At 38.6% G+C, this 18,005-nt stretch overlaps 1 protein-coding gene across 1 annotated transcript in view; it reads left to right on the plus strand.

The window, feature by feature from the left end:
- CNTNAP5 (contactin associated protein family member 5) overlaps nucleotides 1–18,005 on the plus strand; it is an 831,640-nt gene that overhangs the window by 375,633 nt on the left and 438,002 nt on the right. The window contains exon 6 of the mRNA XM_059394484.1: nucleotides 9,972–10,156. Within this exon, the coding sequence (XP_059250467.1) occupies nucleotides 9,972–10,156 (185 nt within the window). The remainder of the gene's footprint in view (nucleotides 1–9,971; nucleotides 10,157–18,005) is intronic.

An 18,005-nucleotide genomic window follows, 5' to 3' on the forward strand; every position in this document is an offset into this window, starting at 1 on the left:
GGACAGATCATCTAAGCAAAAGATCAACAAGGAAATAAAGGTCTTAAATGACACACTGGACCAGATGGACATCACAGATATATTAAGAACATTCCATCCCTAAACAACAGAATATGCATTCTTCTCTAGTGCACATGGAACATTCTCCAGAATAGACCACATCCTGGGTCATAAATCAGGTCTCAACCAGTATCAAAAGATTGGGATCATTCCCTGCATATTTTCAGACCACAATGCTCTGAAGCTAGAACTCAAACACAAGAGGAAATTTGGAAAGAACCCAAATACATGGAGGCTAAACAGCATTCTTCTGAAAAATGAATGGGTCAACCAGGAAATTAAAGAAGAATTTAAAAGATTCATGGAAACAAATGATAATGAAAACACAATGGTTCAAAATCTGTGGGAAACAACAAAGGCAGTCCTGAGAGGAAAATATATAGCAGTACAAGCCTTTCTCAAGAAACAAGAAAGGTCTCAAATATACAACCTAACCCTACACCTAAAGGAGCTGGAGAAAGAACAACAAAGAAAGCCTAAACCCAGCAGGAGAAGAGAAATCATAAAGATCAGAGCAGAAGACAATGAAATAGAAACTAAAAAAACAATAGAACAAATCAATGAAACTAGGAGCTGGTTCTTTGAAAGAATTAATAAGATTGACAAACCCCTGGACAGACTTATCAAAAAGAAAAGAGACAGGACCCAAATAAAGAAAATCATGAATGAAGGGGAGAGATCACAACCAACACCAAAGAAATACAAACAATTATAAGAACATACTATGAGCAACTCAATGCCAACAAATTCAACAATCTGAAAGAAATGGATACATTTCTAGAGACATATAAACTACCACAACTGAAGCAGGAAGAAATAGAAAACCTGAACAGACCCATAACCAGTAAGGAGATTGAAACAGTCATCAAAAATCTCCAAACAAACAAAAGTCCAGGGCCAGATGGCTTCCAGGGGAATTCTACCAAACATTTAACGAAGAACTAATTCCTATTCTCCTGAAACTGTTCCAAAAAATAGAAATGGAAGGAAACATCCAAACTCATTTTATGAGGCCAGCATCACCTTGATCCCAAAACCAGACAAAGATCCCATCAAAAAAGAGAATTACAGACCAATATCTTTGATGAACACAGATGTGAAAATTAGCACCAAAATACTGGCCAATTGGATCCAACAGTACATTAAAAGGATTATTCACCACGACCAAGTGGGATTGATTCCAGGGCTGCAAGTTTGGTTCAACATCTGCAAATCAATCAATATTATACAATACATTAATAAGAGAAAGAATAAGAACCATATGATACTCTCGATAGGTGCTGAAAAAGCATTTGACAAAGTACAGCATCCCTTCCTGATCAAAACTCTTCAAAGTGTAGGGATAGAGGGCATATACTTCAATATTATCAAAGCCATCTATGAAAAACCCACTGCAAATATCATTCTCAATGGAGAAAAACTGAAATCTTTTCTGCTAAGGTCAGGAACATGGCAAGGATGTCCGTTATGACCACTGCTGTTCAACATAGTACTGAAAGTCCTAGCCTCAGCAATCAGACAACAAAAAGAAATTAGAGGCATCCAAATTGGCAAAGAAGAAGTCAAACTATCACTCTTTACAGATGATATGATAGTATATTTGGAAAATTCAAAAGGCTCCACTCCAAAACTGCTAGAACTTGTACAGGAATTCAGTAAAGTGTCAGGATATAGTCAATGCACAGAAATCAGTTGCATTTCTTTACACTAACAACAAGAAAGAAGAAAGTGAAATTAAGGAGTCAGTCCAATTTACAATTGCACACAAAACCATAAGATACCTAGGAATAAACCTAACCAAGGAGGCGAAGAATCTATACTCAGAAAACTATAAAGTACTCATGAAAAGAAATTGAGGAAGACATGAAGAAATGGAAAAATGTTCCATGCTCCTGGATTGGAAGAACAAATATTGTGAAAATGTCTATTCTACCTAAAGCAATCTACACATTTAATGTAATCCCTATCAAAATCCCATCCATTTTTTCAAAGAAATAGAACAAACAATCCTAAAATTTATATGGAAGCAGAAGAGACCTCGAATAGCCAAAGAAGTATTGAAAAAGAAAGCCAAAGTTGGCAGCATCACAATTCCAGACTTCAAGCTCTATTACAAAGCTGTCATCATCAAGACAGTATGGTACTGGCACAAAAACAGGCACATAGATCAATGGAACAGAATAGAGAACCCAGAAATAGACCCTCAACTCTATGGTCAACTAATCTTCGACAAAGCAGGAAGGAATGTCCAGTGGAAAAAAGACAGTCTCCAACAAATGGTGCTGGCAAAATTGGAAAGTCACATGCAGAAAAGTGAAATTGGATTATTTCCTTACACCACACACAAAAATAGACTCAAAATGGATGAAGGATCTCAATGTGAGAAAGGAATCCATCAAAATCTTTGAGGAGAACCAAGGCAGCAACCTCTTTGACCTCAACTGCAGCAACTTCTTCCAAGGAACATCGCCAAAGACAACAGAAGCAAGGGCAAAAGTGAACTGTTGGGATTTCATAAAGATCAAAAGCTTTTGAACAGCAAAGGAAACAGTGAACAAAACTAAAAGACAACTGACAGAATGGGAGAAGATATTTGCAAATGACATATCAGATAAAGGGCTAGTATCCAAAATCTATAAAGAGCTTAGCAAACTCAACACCCAAAGAACAAATAATCCCATCAAGATGTGAGCAGAGGACATGAACAGACATTTCTGCAAAGAAGACATCCAGATGGCCAACAGACACATGAAAAAATGCTCCACATTACTCGGCATCAGGGAAATACAAATCAAAACCACAATGAGATACCACCTCACACCAGTCAGAATGGCTAAAATTAACAAGTCAAGAAATGACAGATGCTGGCGAGCATGCGGAGAGAGGAGAACCCTCCTACACTGTTGGAGGGAATGCAAGCTTGTGCCACCACTCTGGAAAACAGTGTGGAGGTTCCTCAAGAAACTGAGAATAGAGCTACCCTATGACCCAGCAGTTGTACTACTGGGTATATATCCTAAAGATACAAACGTGGTGTTCCAAAGGGGCACGTGCACCCAAATGTTTATAGCAGCAATGTCCACAATAGCCAAACTATGGAAAGAACCTAGATGTCCATCAACAGATGAATGGATCAAGAAGATGTGGTATATATACACAATGGAATACTATGCAGCCATCAAAAGAAATGAAATCTTGCCATTTGCAACAATGTGGATGGAACTAGAGCATATCATGCTTAGCGAAATAAGTCAAGCGGAGAAAGACAACTATCATATGATCTCCGTGATATGAGGAAGTGGTGATGCAACATGGGGGCTTAAGTGGGTAGGAGAAGAATAAATGAAACAAGATGGGATTGGGAGGAAGACAAACCATAAGTGACTCTTAATCTCACAAAACAAACTGAGGATTGCTGGGGGGAGGGGGGTTGGGAGAAGGGCGGTGGGGTTATGGACATTGGGGAGGGTATGTGCTTTGGTGAGTGCTGTGAAGTGTGTAAACCAGGCGATTCACAGGCCTGTACCCCTAGGGATAAAAATATATTATATGTTTATAAAAAATTAAAAATGAAAAAAAATGAAAATATTTCCAAACTCATTCAAAATGTATATTAAAACTGCTAAGAAATATACTGTTTTTGTCTATTGAATAGGCAGAATTCCAAAAACTTCAACATATTTTCTTGACAAGCCTGTGGAGAAAAGTCAGTTTCATAAATTGCTGGTAGGAGTTTGGGCAGGCACAACTTTTGTAGAGGACAATTGGCCAGCGCCAGTCAAAATTGCAAATGTGAAAATTTTTGACCATTCACTCTTTACCTAAGAATGCATGGGACAGAAAGACTGCACACATCTAAAATGATGGCTACATATAAGGTATTTCAGCAGTATTAGTTATCAACAATAGATAGAATACCTAAATATGTATCAATAGGAAACTGGCATATATATATATATATATATATATATATATAAATTATACATATATACACACACATATATATCATATATATCAGATATATATGTATGTGTATATACATATACATATATATCATATGTATGATTCAATAAATACTATGCAGCTTCAAAAAAGACTGAGACAACTTTTATATACTGATGTAAGAAAATTCCTAGGATAGATTAAGTAAAAATGAAAAGGTCCAAAAAAATGTGCAGTGTATTTCACCATTAGGGTAAAAAATTAAATGAGGAGAAATAAAGAATACATGTATTTGCTTATATGTTGTCTTGCATATATTGCTATCTATATGCATATATACAATGCTTATATATTGCATTTATAAATTACATATATAAAGTATATATGAACATATAAAGTATATATATACATCTAAAGTATATATATACAAATATACATACACACACATATATATAAAAGAATACAAGTAGCTAATCGAAACATGAAAAAATGTTCACCATCATTAGCCATCAGGGAGATTCAAATAAAATCCACATTGAGAGGGCGCGTGGGTGGTTCATTGGGATAAAGCCTGTGCCTTCAGCTCAGGTCATTATCCCCTGGTCTTGGGATGGAGCCTCACATTGGGCTCTCTGCTCAGCAGGAAACCTGCTTCTTCCTCTCTCTCTGCCTCTCTGCCTACCTGTGATCTCTTTCTGTCAAATAAATAAATAAATAAAATCTTAAAACACACACACACACACACACACACACACATTGAGATACCACCTTACACCAGATAGAATGGCCAAAATTAATAAGACAGCAAACAACAAGTGCTGAAGAGGATGTGGAGAAAGGGGAACCCTCTTAAACTATTGGTGGGAATGCAAGTTGGTGCAGCCACTTTGGAAAACAGTGTGGAGATTCCTTAAGAAATTAAAAATAGAGCTTCCCTATGACCCTGCAATTGCACTAGTGGGTATTTACCCCAAAGATACAGATGTTGTGAAAAGAAGGGCCATCTGTACCCCAGTGTTTATAGCAACAATGGCCACGGTCACCAAACTGTGGAAAGAGCCAAGAGGCCCTTCAGCAGATGAATGGATAAAGAAGATGTGATCCATTTATACGATGGAGGATTATGACTCCATGCCTTTTTTTTTTTTCCAGCTTCCACAAAAAGGCTTTCTTTAATCTGATGTTGCTGGAAGCCCAGGAGTGGTTGGGGGCCAGGCACAGAGTAGTCAGAAGTTCAAGGACATCAACAGGATAAAGACTCTTCCCAAAGCTGACACTCCTGACAGCCAGACCAGAAAGGGGGAAGGCAAGAAAGAAGGAAACTCCCCCAAAGCCTGCAGCAGACTTTCTCTCCCTTATCATTAACTGGGATTGAGGTCCAGTTGGCCTCAGCTATTGCTCAAAGAAAGGGATCCCACATCTGCCTGGTTACTGGAAGCTATGTGGGGTTGCCCGAAATGTGTAGCAAAATGGGGTCACTGGTGGGGAGGGCAGGGGGACGATGTCATGTGCGTAGCCTGCAGGGTCCTGCAAGGGTCACAAAGCTCCATGAGGCAGCCAGAGAAAGCTCACCCGAGGATGGAAGTTCCCTTTTGGTCCCTTCACAGGCCAACGAGCCCCCACACTGGTTCTTACTCATTAGAAAAGATGAATACCGAACTTTTGTATCAGCGTGGATGGGACTGGAAGAGATTATGCTGAGTGAAGTCAAGCAGAGAAAGTCAATTATCATATGGTTTCACTTACTTGTGGAGTATAACTAATAACATGGAGGACACTGGGAGAAGGAGAGAAGTGAGTTGGGGGAAATCAGAGGGAGAGACAAACCATGAGAGACTGTGGACTCCGAGAAACAAACTGAGGGTTTTGGAGGTTGTGGGGGGAGGTTGAGTGAGCCTGGTGATGGGTATTAAGGAGGGCACATATTGCATAGAGCACTGGGTGTGGTGCATAAACAATGAATATTGGAACATTGAAAAAATAAAATAAAATTTAAAAAAAATAAAAAATAAAGTATATATGACTTGCATAAGCCTTTTTTTTTTTTTTTAATGGAAGGAGAAACAGGCGATTAATAACCATGATTACCTGTGGTGGTTATATGGAAGATTAGCATATGGAAGATTAGCATATGAATATTATAATATAGTCAGGGCGCCTTGGTGGCTCAGTGGGTTAAGCCACTGCCTTCGGCTCAGGTCATGATCTCAGGGTCCTGGGATCGAGTCCCGCATCGGGCTCTCTGCTCAGCAGGGAGCCTGCTTCCTCCTCTCTCTCTCTGCCTGCCTCTCTGCCTACTGGTGATCTCTGTCTGTCAAATAAATAAATAAAATCTTAAAAAAAAATATATAGTCATTTTGACACATTTATAATTAAATTCATCATTTGAAGCTGGAATAATAGTATAGAAAAAATATTTAGATATGTGGTTTTAATCATTATCATTGGCTCTCTGAAAGTACTCAGTATATCCACTAAAATCCACCAAAAGCAACACATAGAATAAATGAGTAGAGAGAAAGGATGTGATTCCTTTTCCTTTTTTCCTTCATTCTGTGACTTACAGTGGAGTTACATTTTCAAATGTTTAATGTTTCTGACTTATTGTTAAGAAATAATTATTAAATATCTTTTTCCTTTTAAGATGAAAATTGAGGCACACATCAAAGTGAAACCTCTAATATTAATTTCACTTGGCTTATTACCTGAACTGACTGTTTTTTGTTTTTTGGTTTTTTTCTCCTTTGCAAAGAATTGTGATTTGATTCTTTTTCATTGTCTCCTGAGCAACTACTCTGCCAAACTTGGTTCAGTAACATCAAGTACCACTATTATTAAAAATATTAACATTATCACGTTTTTGAAGTGCCTCCCCTACCCTGAGTTCTTTTTTTTTTTTAATTAACATATAATGTATTATTGGTTCAGGGGTACAGGTCTGTGAATCATTAGTCTTACACAGTTCATAGCATTCCCCATAGCACATACCCTCCCCAATGTCCATCACCCAGCCACCCACTCCCCTCCAGCAACCCTCAGTTTGTTTCCTGAGATTCAGAGTCTCTTATGGTTTGTGTCCTTCTCTGGTTTTTTCTTTCATTTTTCCCTCCCTTCCCCTATGATCCTCTCTCTGTCTTGTTTCTCAAATTCAACATATAAGGGGGATCATATGATAATTGTCTTTATCTGACTGACTTATTTGGCTTAGGATAATACCATCTAGTTCCATCCACATAGTTGCAAATAGCAAGATTTCATGTTTTGATGGCTACATAGTATTCCATTGTGTGTGTGTTATCTATATCTATATCTATACCTATATCTATATCTATATATATAACATCTTCTTTAGCCATTCATCTGTTGATGGATGGATATCTAAGCTCTTTACATAGTTTGGCTATTGTGGATATTGCTGCTTTAAACATCGAAACCTACTGTTTATAAGGCACACTAAGTTTCCTTCAATAGTTCATTAACCCCTGGACAAATTTTATTTTATAAATAAAGGGTGGGGTGTGTGTGTGTGTGTGTGTGTGTACATTGTGTGAAGAAAAAGAGAGGGTGTTCTTTCTTTCTGTCTTGTACGTGTCTCATGACTGATACCACTTTCCACCCATCTGCTCAAGGGGGTAAAAAAAACAAAAAACAAAAAAACCCTAGAGGTTACCTTTAGGGGAGTCTCCCTTTATCACCTCCCTTTCAATATCCAAGTGACAATATCCAAAAGAGGCCACCACCTTATTATCCATCCTTCCTGCCCTCTCTTTGGTCTCCCATCTAGATTACTGTCAGTCTTACTTGCCTTCTAATCAAATTCTCGTGCAGTTGCCATAATGATCTTTTTTTATATAAGAGGAAGGAAACAACAGAAAAAATTAAAGACTCTCTCTTCTCATCCTCACTGATTTGAGTTAGTGACTTCTGATTTACTAATTCATCAGATGTCCTTTCCTTAAAGGTAAATAAAATATGCAGTTACCTCACACATACTAGTGCCCTAGTCCTGGATGATACCAGCCAGGCTGGCATGGTCACAGAACCACTACATGGACTCCCCCACCATGATTCTTTGCACCTCTGAGTCTTGGCACAGGCTTCTCCTGGCTGTGTGCTATTGCTCCTTCTTCCTGCCAAATCTCAGACCTGTCACTGCTCTATGGGAGCTTCACAACTCCCTACCCTGCATTTGTTTAGCTCCTAACAGTAAACACTATATGCCACCAGCACACTTTATCAATTTACTTATTGAGAGACTGCATTAAGACTTTTGGGGTGGGGGGGCGCCTGGGTGGCTCAGTGGGTTAAAGCCTCTGCTTTTGGCTCAGGTCATGATCTCAGGGTCCTGGGATTGAGCCCCGCATCGGGCTCTCTGCTCAGCAGGGAGCCTGCTTCTCCCTCTGCCTGCCTCTCTGCCTACTCGTGATCTTTGTCTGTCGAATAAAGAAATAAAATCTTAAAAAAAAAAAAAAGACTTTGGGGGAGGGGAATGTACCTTTGAACTCCTTTATCCCCTTTATATATCACAGTACCCGTTTTATGCAAGGAAAGAAGGAAGAAAGAAGGAAGCAGGGAGAGAAAAAAGGAAGGGGAGAGAGGGAAGGGAGGAAGGAGAAAGAAAAAGAAGAAATAACTTTTAATCATTAGCATAATTTGACTAATTGCAAGAACTTAAAAGTTTTTCAATAAATAACGAAAAAAGTCAGCAATGAATGCACCATCTATCATTTTTCATCTACAATAAGTTTGATGCCCTCCACCACCCCCGTCGGAATCAACCAAGTGCTGTTCAGTGCAGGAAGCAGTGCCATCGGGCCATAATGGAGGTGGGAGTGAGCAGCCTACAGGGAAAATGGCAGCTCCTGCCTCCTTAATGCCACACTGTTGAGCAGACTGTTGGAGCTGTTCTGGTAAAACGCATCTTAGGAAAGAAGTGGGAGACATTTAGCTTTCAGTTTCTAAGGGGACCAAACAATAAAACATTCACAAACTTGAAAGTTTACACGTAAGTCTTAATTAATTGCATTTAACTTTTCATTTGGCTAAATCTGAGCTATTCTGAAGGGGGGAAAATGCTGTAATCTTTTTGACAAAATGGTACTGGCAGGAACTTCCATAAAATTGGAGGAGGGGCTGAGGGGAGGGAGAACTAGCCTGGCCTGATAGAAAAATGTGCCTCTCCACCTGAATCTCTCACAGCCTAAGTTTAGGGTTAATCTCTCACGCCAAGTTTAGGGCATCTTCAGTCTAGACAGAATCTATGCATATGGCCCATGCCACAGGCAGAGTGACAAGGCTGGTCAGAGGACCTGGATTTGAATGCTTGCTGCACCCCTGGGCCATGGGCGCTTAACCTCACTGATCTGGACGTTCTTTATTCACGAAGTTCAGATAATAATTTTCCCCTGGGGGATTAAAGATGGTGGGTATAAGCTTCTAACTTAAGTGCTGTTCATATAGTAGGCACTTGAAAATTGCAGCTAAAATGATTCTTTCCTCACCTTTGCCTTTGCCTTCAGACTTGCCTAACTCGGTGCCCACTGCCTTCCCTTTACTTACCCAGAATTTACTTTTCCTCCAAAGCATAAGTCAAGATTCATTTTCTCCATTCAAGAACCATTCAAACACCAAGAATATGTATTATTTCTAAGTGTGATATTCTCTGTTTTCAATATTACTGATGGACATTAGGATATGGTGCATTTTATTACTTAACTGTTCATGCTCTGAAAGCATATCCTTTCATATCCAGAAGGGGATGTATATATCAGCTGACCTAGAATTTGTTTCTTAAATCTGTGGACAGAATATGTTATTCCTTTACAAACCCAATAGGGTTCTGGCTCTGGAGAGAGAGAGAGTCATTCTCTACCTTTAGGATAAAGAGAGTTGGCGTTGCTTGCGGAATATTCTAGCATGCACGTGCCCTTGGGCACGAATGCCATCCAGTCTTCCTTTCCCCTTCACAGATGACAGCAAACCTCGGCTCAGCAGCAGCCCACCTTCAGCCACCCTGGGAAGTCTGCTGGATGATCAGCACTGGCACTCCGTCCTCATTGAGCGGGTTGGCAAGCAGGTGAACTTCTCTGTGGACAGACACACACAGCACTTCCGCACCAAGGGCGAGGCAGATGCCTTAGACATCGACTATGAGGTGAGTAGACTCTCCCTGCAGGTCCCCAGGTGCCTTACTCAGCATCAGTCAAAAAAAGAAAAAAAAAAAAATCAGCAAACAAATGACCAATTGAGAGAAGATGGGGGGCCATGGCAAGTCTTACCCTGGGCTCAACTTCTCTGTCTAAGCCCAGACAGCCTTCAGTGGAAGAGTCCAAGAAGGCAATCTGAGCAATGTTTGTGGGGGAAAAGTGTCTTGGCAACAAGGGGACCTCAGCAAATTGTGTATATTTTAAAATCAGGAAATCTCTTTTTCACTTAATTTTTTTTTTTTCCTGCTTGTAGCCTTCCTGTATCACCTTCCTGTATCACTGCATAATCTTATCATTATATTCAGTTGTTCTTTTTTTTTTTTTCAAAAATCAATTTCAATTAGCTGGAAAAATACAGCAATTAGACTAATATAATATTATATGTCACATATTCCTGAAGAAAAAGGGGAGATAAATAAAACTCAAAGGAATCTAAAACGCACACTATAGCACTTGTAGTTAACCTTCATTTCTATGCAGACTTTTGATAGCATACACGAAGAGTCATTTCTTTCTTGCTTTCTTGCATGACTGCAAGAAATGCACCGAGACTACAACACAAAGAAGATGACACAAAGTTCGGTAAACTGGCAGACAAAAGTTATCCATCTTTGCAAGTAGTTCTTCAGTTCTACAAACATGCCCCTGCTCTGTATCAGACTTTTTTTTCTAGGCAATAAATATACACAGTTGGCTGAGACAGAGTTCCTGTGTTGGAGAATTTATAGGACTTTTTGCAGGATGGTGGCATGGCAATTCTGAATGTCTGTTTTAGGAGTCAGCCCAATTAACATCCCTTGGGGGATTTATTATAGATGAAAATAGTCAGCACCCCCCACTCACCTGCTGAATGTGAAACTCTGGGAGAAGAGCTCAAAAATTTGTTTTAGAAATCCTCCAGGTGACACCCTACCATTTGAAAAGTACTATTTTAGAACAGTTACTCTGTAGCTTAGACTTGTGGGCAGGTGGAGGGAGGAGATTGCTGGACAGATGGTGGGAAAATCTGTTCGTTGACAATTCCACTCACCAGTGGGGTACATTCTAGAACAGCAGGGGTGGAGATAGATAATTGAAAAATTAGTGTCTGACTTACTTTTTATCAATCACCATCATGAGCTATAAGAAAGATTTCCTCTTTTGATCCTACCTTTAGCTTAGCATACTATTGATAAATTATGCTATTCATTAGCTTCAAAAAAGAATTTGCCATTCTGACTCAAACACACCAGGTAGATTTTTTTTTTTATTTGCTGATAACTGGAAATCTATGAATATCAATCATCTCTCTTTGTCAGGTTTAAGTGATTTAAAGTGGTTGAAAGTGATTGAAAAAAGAAAAAACATAAAGAATACACATAATATTTAAAGAGATATCTTTCATGAACTTGAGGACAATAGAAAACAAAATCATCTGTAACTCTACCTGCCTAGGAGATGGTTCTAAAATTCTCCCAGTTGCCTGATTTAACCTTTATTTTTAAGCCTATGTCTACCTATCTCTCCTGTGTAGAGAATGTTTATGGGATCACAGCTGAGTGGCATTAAAATGAATGTCAACATTTGAGGGAAATGAAATCCAGTGATGTCACTCAATTTATGAAACTGGAACAGGTTTCTTCAGGAAATGCCTGGATTTCACTTTGCCTTATAAAAAGTGTCTCCTAGGAAAGAAATGTCTTGGTGAATTCCTTGGAAGTAAACTCTGTTTCAGAGAATTCAAGCCCCTCCAGAGTGCCCAGCCAGCTTGCCCCAGTGACCATATAAGAAGACGGATTGACTCTAATGGTGACATTAGAAATTGACTGTACTAGAACATGAGAATTATGTGTTCCAGTTTCTGGAACAACTGGAGTTCTCCAGTCTTTGCAAGTTCACCTTAAAGATTATGTGTAAAGGAAAGAGCAGTAGAATGGGGGTCTTGAGTTCTAATTGCCACTTTACCACTAACTAGTTGTATAAATCCAGGAAATGAAAACTCTTAATTTCAGTTACCCAGAAGCAATAATAGCACCCTATTGGCAGGAATAAAGATAAATAAATATTTAAATCTAGAGATTATTTTGTAACAATGTCTATTAATAAGAATCTAGGTCATTGATTTGATTTCTGTCATGGGACTGTATGTGCCCATATGCACCCTGGATACCACCAGCTAGGAGGAAAACTAAAATCAGGCCGTTGGGTTCCTATGATCCTTTAGAACAGCGATGTTCTAAAGTTATGCCTTTCAAGTCTTATACCAAGGTTCATTATATTATGAAAATCAAAATTCCTCTTAAAATGTTAACATTATGAGCTAATAATTTCAAGAAAATATGGTAACTTTCATCTCTCCATCTTAGACTATCTATGGATATCAATGAATGACATCATGCCTGTCTGTGGGAAAAAAGAAAGGAGAAGGCTTTTGTTACATTAAGATATATATTAAGTTGCTTGTTTCTCTTCCCACCTAGGGCTGGGAATCTTCTGTCAAAAATCAATCAATCAATCAATCAAAAGAAGCAGAAAGAATGTAGATCCTTTGCTTCTCATTGAAATGTCATCTTAGTTCACATCACTCAGCCTATATGATTTTCTCCAAATGCATGTGAGAAAGACTATAGAAATTTGCTTCACTTCTGGTCTGGAGCAGATGGATTTTAGAAAAGAGATATTTTTAGGATCTTAATAAGGGCCCATTTCTCTGAGATTCATATAATCCATTAATTCTTTTCCTATCAAAAGTGCTCAGTGATCCTGTTTATATAGCCATTTTACAGGCACCAGAACTATTAAAATTTTTTTAAATACATGATTTTGCATATTACCACATCATATATATTGAAAAGGCATTTTACAAAATAAAATATATATATATATATATTATAATAATACTTAGTTTAAAAAGCTAGGTTAGATTAAACCCTATAAACATTTAAAAATGCATATGTATACATATATCTTCAAATGTAGGTTCTATCAAAATTTTAAGGAAAATATGAGATAGTACTTTTTTAAAAAGATTTTACTTATTTATTTGACAAACGGAGATCACCAAAAGGCAGAAAGGCAGGGAGAGAGTGAGAGTGGGAAGCAGGGTCCCCACAGGGCAGAGAGCCTGATGCGGGGCTCAATCCCAGGACCCTGAGATCATAACCTAAGCCAAGGGCAGAGGCTTTAACTCACTGAGCCACCCAGGTACCCTGAGATAGTACTTTTTAATCAAGGATAATGGGAGGTTCTTCTAAGTCTGACATGAATTTCAGAAGCCTGGAAATAAAACATATGAAAAATACCCATATAATTTTTTTTAAAACTTCCACATAATCTTCCATAAGAATACATATATAGTGATATCACTACCCCAGTAACTTAGAAAATTATTTCAAAATTCAATTAATAAGTAAAAATCTCCTACAAATAATTCTTAATGGATAACTTAAAGGAGAAATAAAGAAAATGGATGTAAGAAATACAAATTGCTCTCAAATATATGAAAAGGTACTCAACTGAACTCAAAAAGAAAAATAATGAAAATTCATGCTACAATGATATTATTCACTTAGATTGCAAAAACTAAAAACGTTACAATGTTGGCATGGGTATGGAGAAACCAGAGCTATTTCATCCATTATTAGTGGGATGATAATTAACATTACATTAGCAAAAGAACAATGTCTTCAAAATTGTAAACATGTGGTCTTCAACCCAACTGTTCTGTTTCTAACAGTTTATCTTATGGTCATAGGAAATATGTGTAATAGGATATATGGTAGGAATAATAAAATAGTGGAAATTCCCCAAAAGTCCTTCACAAGGGGGTTAATTAAGAATTATGCTAGGGGCACCTGGGTGACTCAGTCAGTTAAGCGTCTGCCTTTGGCTCTGGTCATGATCTCAGGGTCCTGGGATTGAGCCCTGCATTAGGCTCTCTGCTCAGCAGGGAGCCTGCTTTCCCCCACCCGCGCCTGCCTCTCTTCCTGCTTGTGATCTCTCTCTCTGTGTCACATAAATAATTAAATATTTTAAAACAAACGAACAAAAAAAATATAATTATGCTAAGCTCTTTAAAGGAACAGCTCTGCCATGGTGCCCTGATGACCTCCCACTATCTACATGGGCCACACAGCCATAGCTTTGCACAGTAGCTGATCTGAGTCTTGACAGCATGCTTTATGATCTTTCTGAAACAACAGAAGTTGGAGGCCTGCAATTAGAAGCTTCAAGGCTGTTTCCCATTCACCACACCTGTCCCTTGGGAGGATGTCATGACACAGTTTCTTGTTGCCTCCTAGGTTCTGATAAGGCATGAAGCACTTTTGCCCTGTACTTTCAGAATAGAGCTGTGTCATCAAGAATTGCTTAGCTGAAGGACACTTCTCTTAGAACTCATACATGATTAAAGGACAGACATAATACAACTGCTTATTTAGTGACTGAAATAACTAGAGTAGGAGCTATAGCAACAAGGAAACCCCCCAGCTTATATTGTGGTCATCCGACCTCTCCTTTTTTTTTTCTTTTCTTTTTTTTTTTTTTTAAGCATAATTTTTTTCAGTTCGTGGGACAGGTGGGCAGCAGTATTTAGCTACTATTGCCTTTGTTGACTCTGTAAGTCACAGTCCATCTGAATCTAAAAGTGGCTTCTTTACCTTTACAGGTGGGTCGGTCATGTCTTGGCTTTGGGCTCACCTTGTTTGGTGTGTGTGCTTGACAAAACTATACAGAGGTATTATGCAGCCATTAGAAAGAATGAGGCAGCCCTATATACCCTGATGTGGAACTATTTCTAATATAAATTGCTAAAGGAAAAGAAAAGCAATATGCCCTGCATTATAAGAATGTCTGTGTTTAAGATTAGAAAGAAAGCATGGACTTGACAGAAGACAGCATGTAGACAGAAATCTCCAGAAGTGACTACAAGGACAGATAAGGCAGATCATAAGAGAATGAGTTCAATGAAGAGGGAACCCTTAATTTTCACTAACTACTTTTTTAAAGATTTTACTTATTTATTTGACAGAAAGTGACACAGTGAGAGGTAACACAAGCAGGGAGAGTAGGAGAGGGAGGATCAGGCTTCCAGCCATGCAGGGGGCCCGATGAGGGGTTTGATTCCAGGACCCTGGGATCATGACCTGAGCTGAAGGCAGATGCTTAACAACTGAGGCACCCAGGTGCCCCACAGTAACCACTTTTTAAAAACATTTTGAATTTTGTACCACATATAGAAGTATTTTAAGGAGAAACTGAGGCAATAGAAAGAATATGTGACTTTAAAGATATTTCTTATATTTTCTGCTAAAATTACAACCTATGATTTGTATTTATTCATAGTTTTTTTTTTTCAAAAACACTTATCACTTTAGAATTTTATTTAATTTACTTATTTTTAATTGTCTATCTCTTCATCCCCACCCCAGTCATAACATTCAAGCTCATCATAAGGGTTAACATTTTCTTTTTTATTTTCATAGAAATGTGTCTGGTACAAAATGTGGAGTTCATGAATATATGTTAAGTAAATGAAAGAAGCTTCTTTCTGTAATTATAAAACATAACAATTGATGACCAACTTTGGTTTCTATAAGAAGTTCTTTATAGGTCTGCCATGCTTGAAGGCCACTTCTTGCCACCACCCTTACTTGACATGGCCTAAAGGACACTTCTCTTAGACCTCAGACATGATTAAAGGACTGGCCAGACATAATACAACTACTTATTTAGTGATCAAAATAACCACAGATCACTAAGGAAACAGTTTTCCAGATCATGTGGCAGTGTAATTGTTATTGATCCTGTTTCCTTTGGAAACTCAGCTGAGGACTAAAGTAGGAGGCCTATGTAGAGGAAAATAAATGAAAGAAAATAAAATAAGGAAAAAGAAAATAAGTAGGTGCAAAGTGGAAATAAAGAGGAAGAAACGGGAAGGGAGAAAACATGAAATACTATTTTGTTGATATTTTGTGATTTTGTTTTACCTCTAAAGCTACCTTGTGAGGGAAATCATTGTCTTACATTACAAAAAAACCAAGGCAAGAGAGACTGTTGGCGGCTCCCCATCCCCATACCCCAGTGCTATTATGGAACAGAAACAAGATTTGAGCTCAGATCTGTGCAGTGGCTCAACTGGAGATCCCTCTGGTGACTAGACATTCCTCTGAGAAAGAGATACTCTGTCAAGATACAAGCACTGTTTCTGGCCCTAATTCTGGCCTCTGCATGTATTCAAGACTTGAAACCACATTAATCCCTGCCATTCTTCTTTCTGTTTTTTAAATTTAAGATTGTTGTGATTTGTGGATTTTTCTGTGTTTCCCCAAGTTTTATAACGGCAAACTGGAATAAAAACATGATGAAGGGAGTATTTCAGTATTACCATTATATCACAAAGTGGAAAAAAAAATCTTTGTTTTTATTAGCATGAACTAAAAGAACAAATGAAAAAACTCCTTATTTTATTTCAGCTGCTATTGGTGGAGGTGGTAGCAGGTTTTAATCATCTAATAAGATATCTTGAGTCTGGCTGAATTTGGGCTGAATTATTATAACGTCAATAAAGTATTATAGAATTAGCCAGGCCACAGTTGAATATGTGTAGAGCCTGAGGCAAGAGTACAAATTGAGGTCCACATACCATAAGTTTAAATATTTAAAGGGTTACAAATAAGCTGACAAACTGTTGAATAAAATATCTTCTATTCTCCTGCTTTGACGAATGTACCTTCCCAGTGACATCCCAGATGGTCAAGCCCTGTCCATGGTGTAAACAGCTGCCACCTGGCCACAGCTCAGACCTGTCATTCTGTGGTCCATCCTGAGGAGGGCAGATAGGGAGAGAGCCATTCAGGGCCTCAAAACACTTTCAGAACGGTTTAGGCAAGAGTTTCTGGGGCGCTGTGTAGGAAGATCATGGTTTATAAGGGTGGTAGCAGGTTATTATAGCTGTTTCTCCTTGACTGCACCATGAGGAAGAATGGAACTGGAAGGTGGTCAAAGTGGTGGTCAAAGGTGGGCGCCTGGGTGCCTGGTATATGAGGGATACTGAAAATGGGATTTCCAATGAGCTCCCTATTTGAGCACTAAAACAGACAAAATTTAACCCATTGTATAAAAACCCAAGGTAAAACTATTGTAAGCTCACTCAGAACAAATTATAAATACATGTTGAACCAACTGGGCTGTGTTAGCTCCTGATGTTTTTGAGTGTGTAAAAAGATACCCATTTATGGGTGCCTGAGTGGCTCAGTTGGTTAAACTTCTAACTCTTGGTTTCTGCTCATGTCATGATCTCAAGGGCATGAAACCAAGCCCCATGCTGGGTTCCATACTCAGTGAGGAGTCTGCTTGAGGTTCTCTTCCTTCCTCTCCCTCTACCTCTCCCCCTGCACTCTCTCTAAAATAATACATGAATAAGCCTTTAGAAATGCCATTTAATGTTCCCTCATTTTCAATGCAGGGCTGTGTCTGGGTCAGATATTGCTCACCTTCTGTCCACTGTAAAAGAGACATAGGACATTTCTTATCCAGAAATAAGGGGATGCTGGGAATTTGTGAAAGAATAGGTTATAGAAGCAATGAAGAAGAGGTAACTTTTGGTTAACATGTAACCAATTACCATCTCTCAGTATGTGACCCCAAAGTACAGACAAAAAATAAGACATCATATGCACAATACGCTTTATTTTTTTTAAGATTTTATTTATTCATTTGACAGAGAGAAATCACAAGTAGATGGAGAGGCAGGCAGAGAGAGAGCGAGGGAAGCAGGCTCCCCGCCGAGCAGAGAGCCCAATGCGGGACTCGATCCCA

The sequence above is a fragment of the Mustela nigripes genome, chromosome 3 (assembly GCF_022355385.1).
Source record: "Mustela nigripes isolate SB6536 chromosome 3, MUSNIG.SB6536, whole genome shotgun sequence".
In the NCBI taxonomy this organism is placed as follows: domain Eukaryota; kingdom Metazoa; phylum Chordata; class Mammalia; order Carnivora; family Mustelidae; genus Mustela; species Mustela nigripes.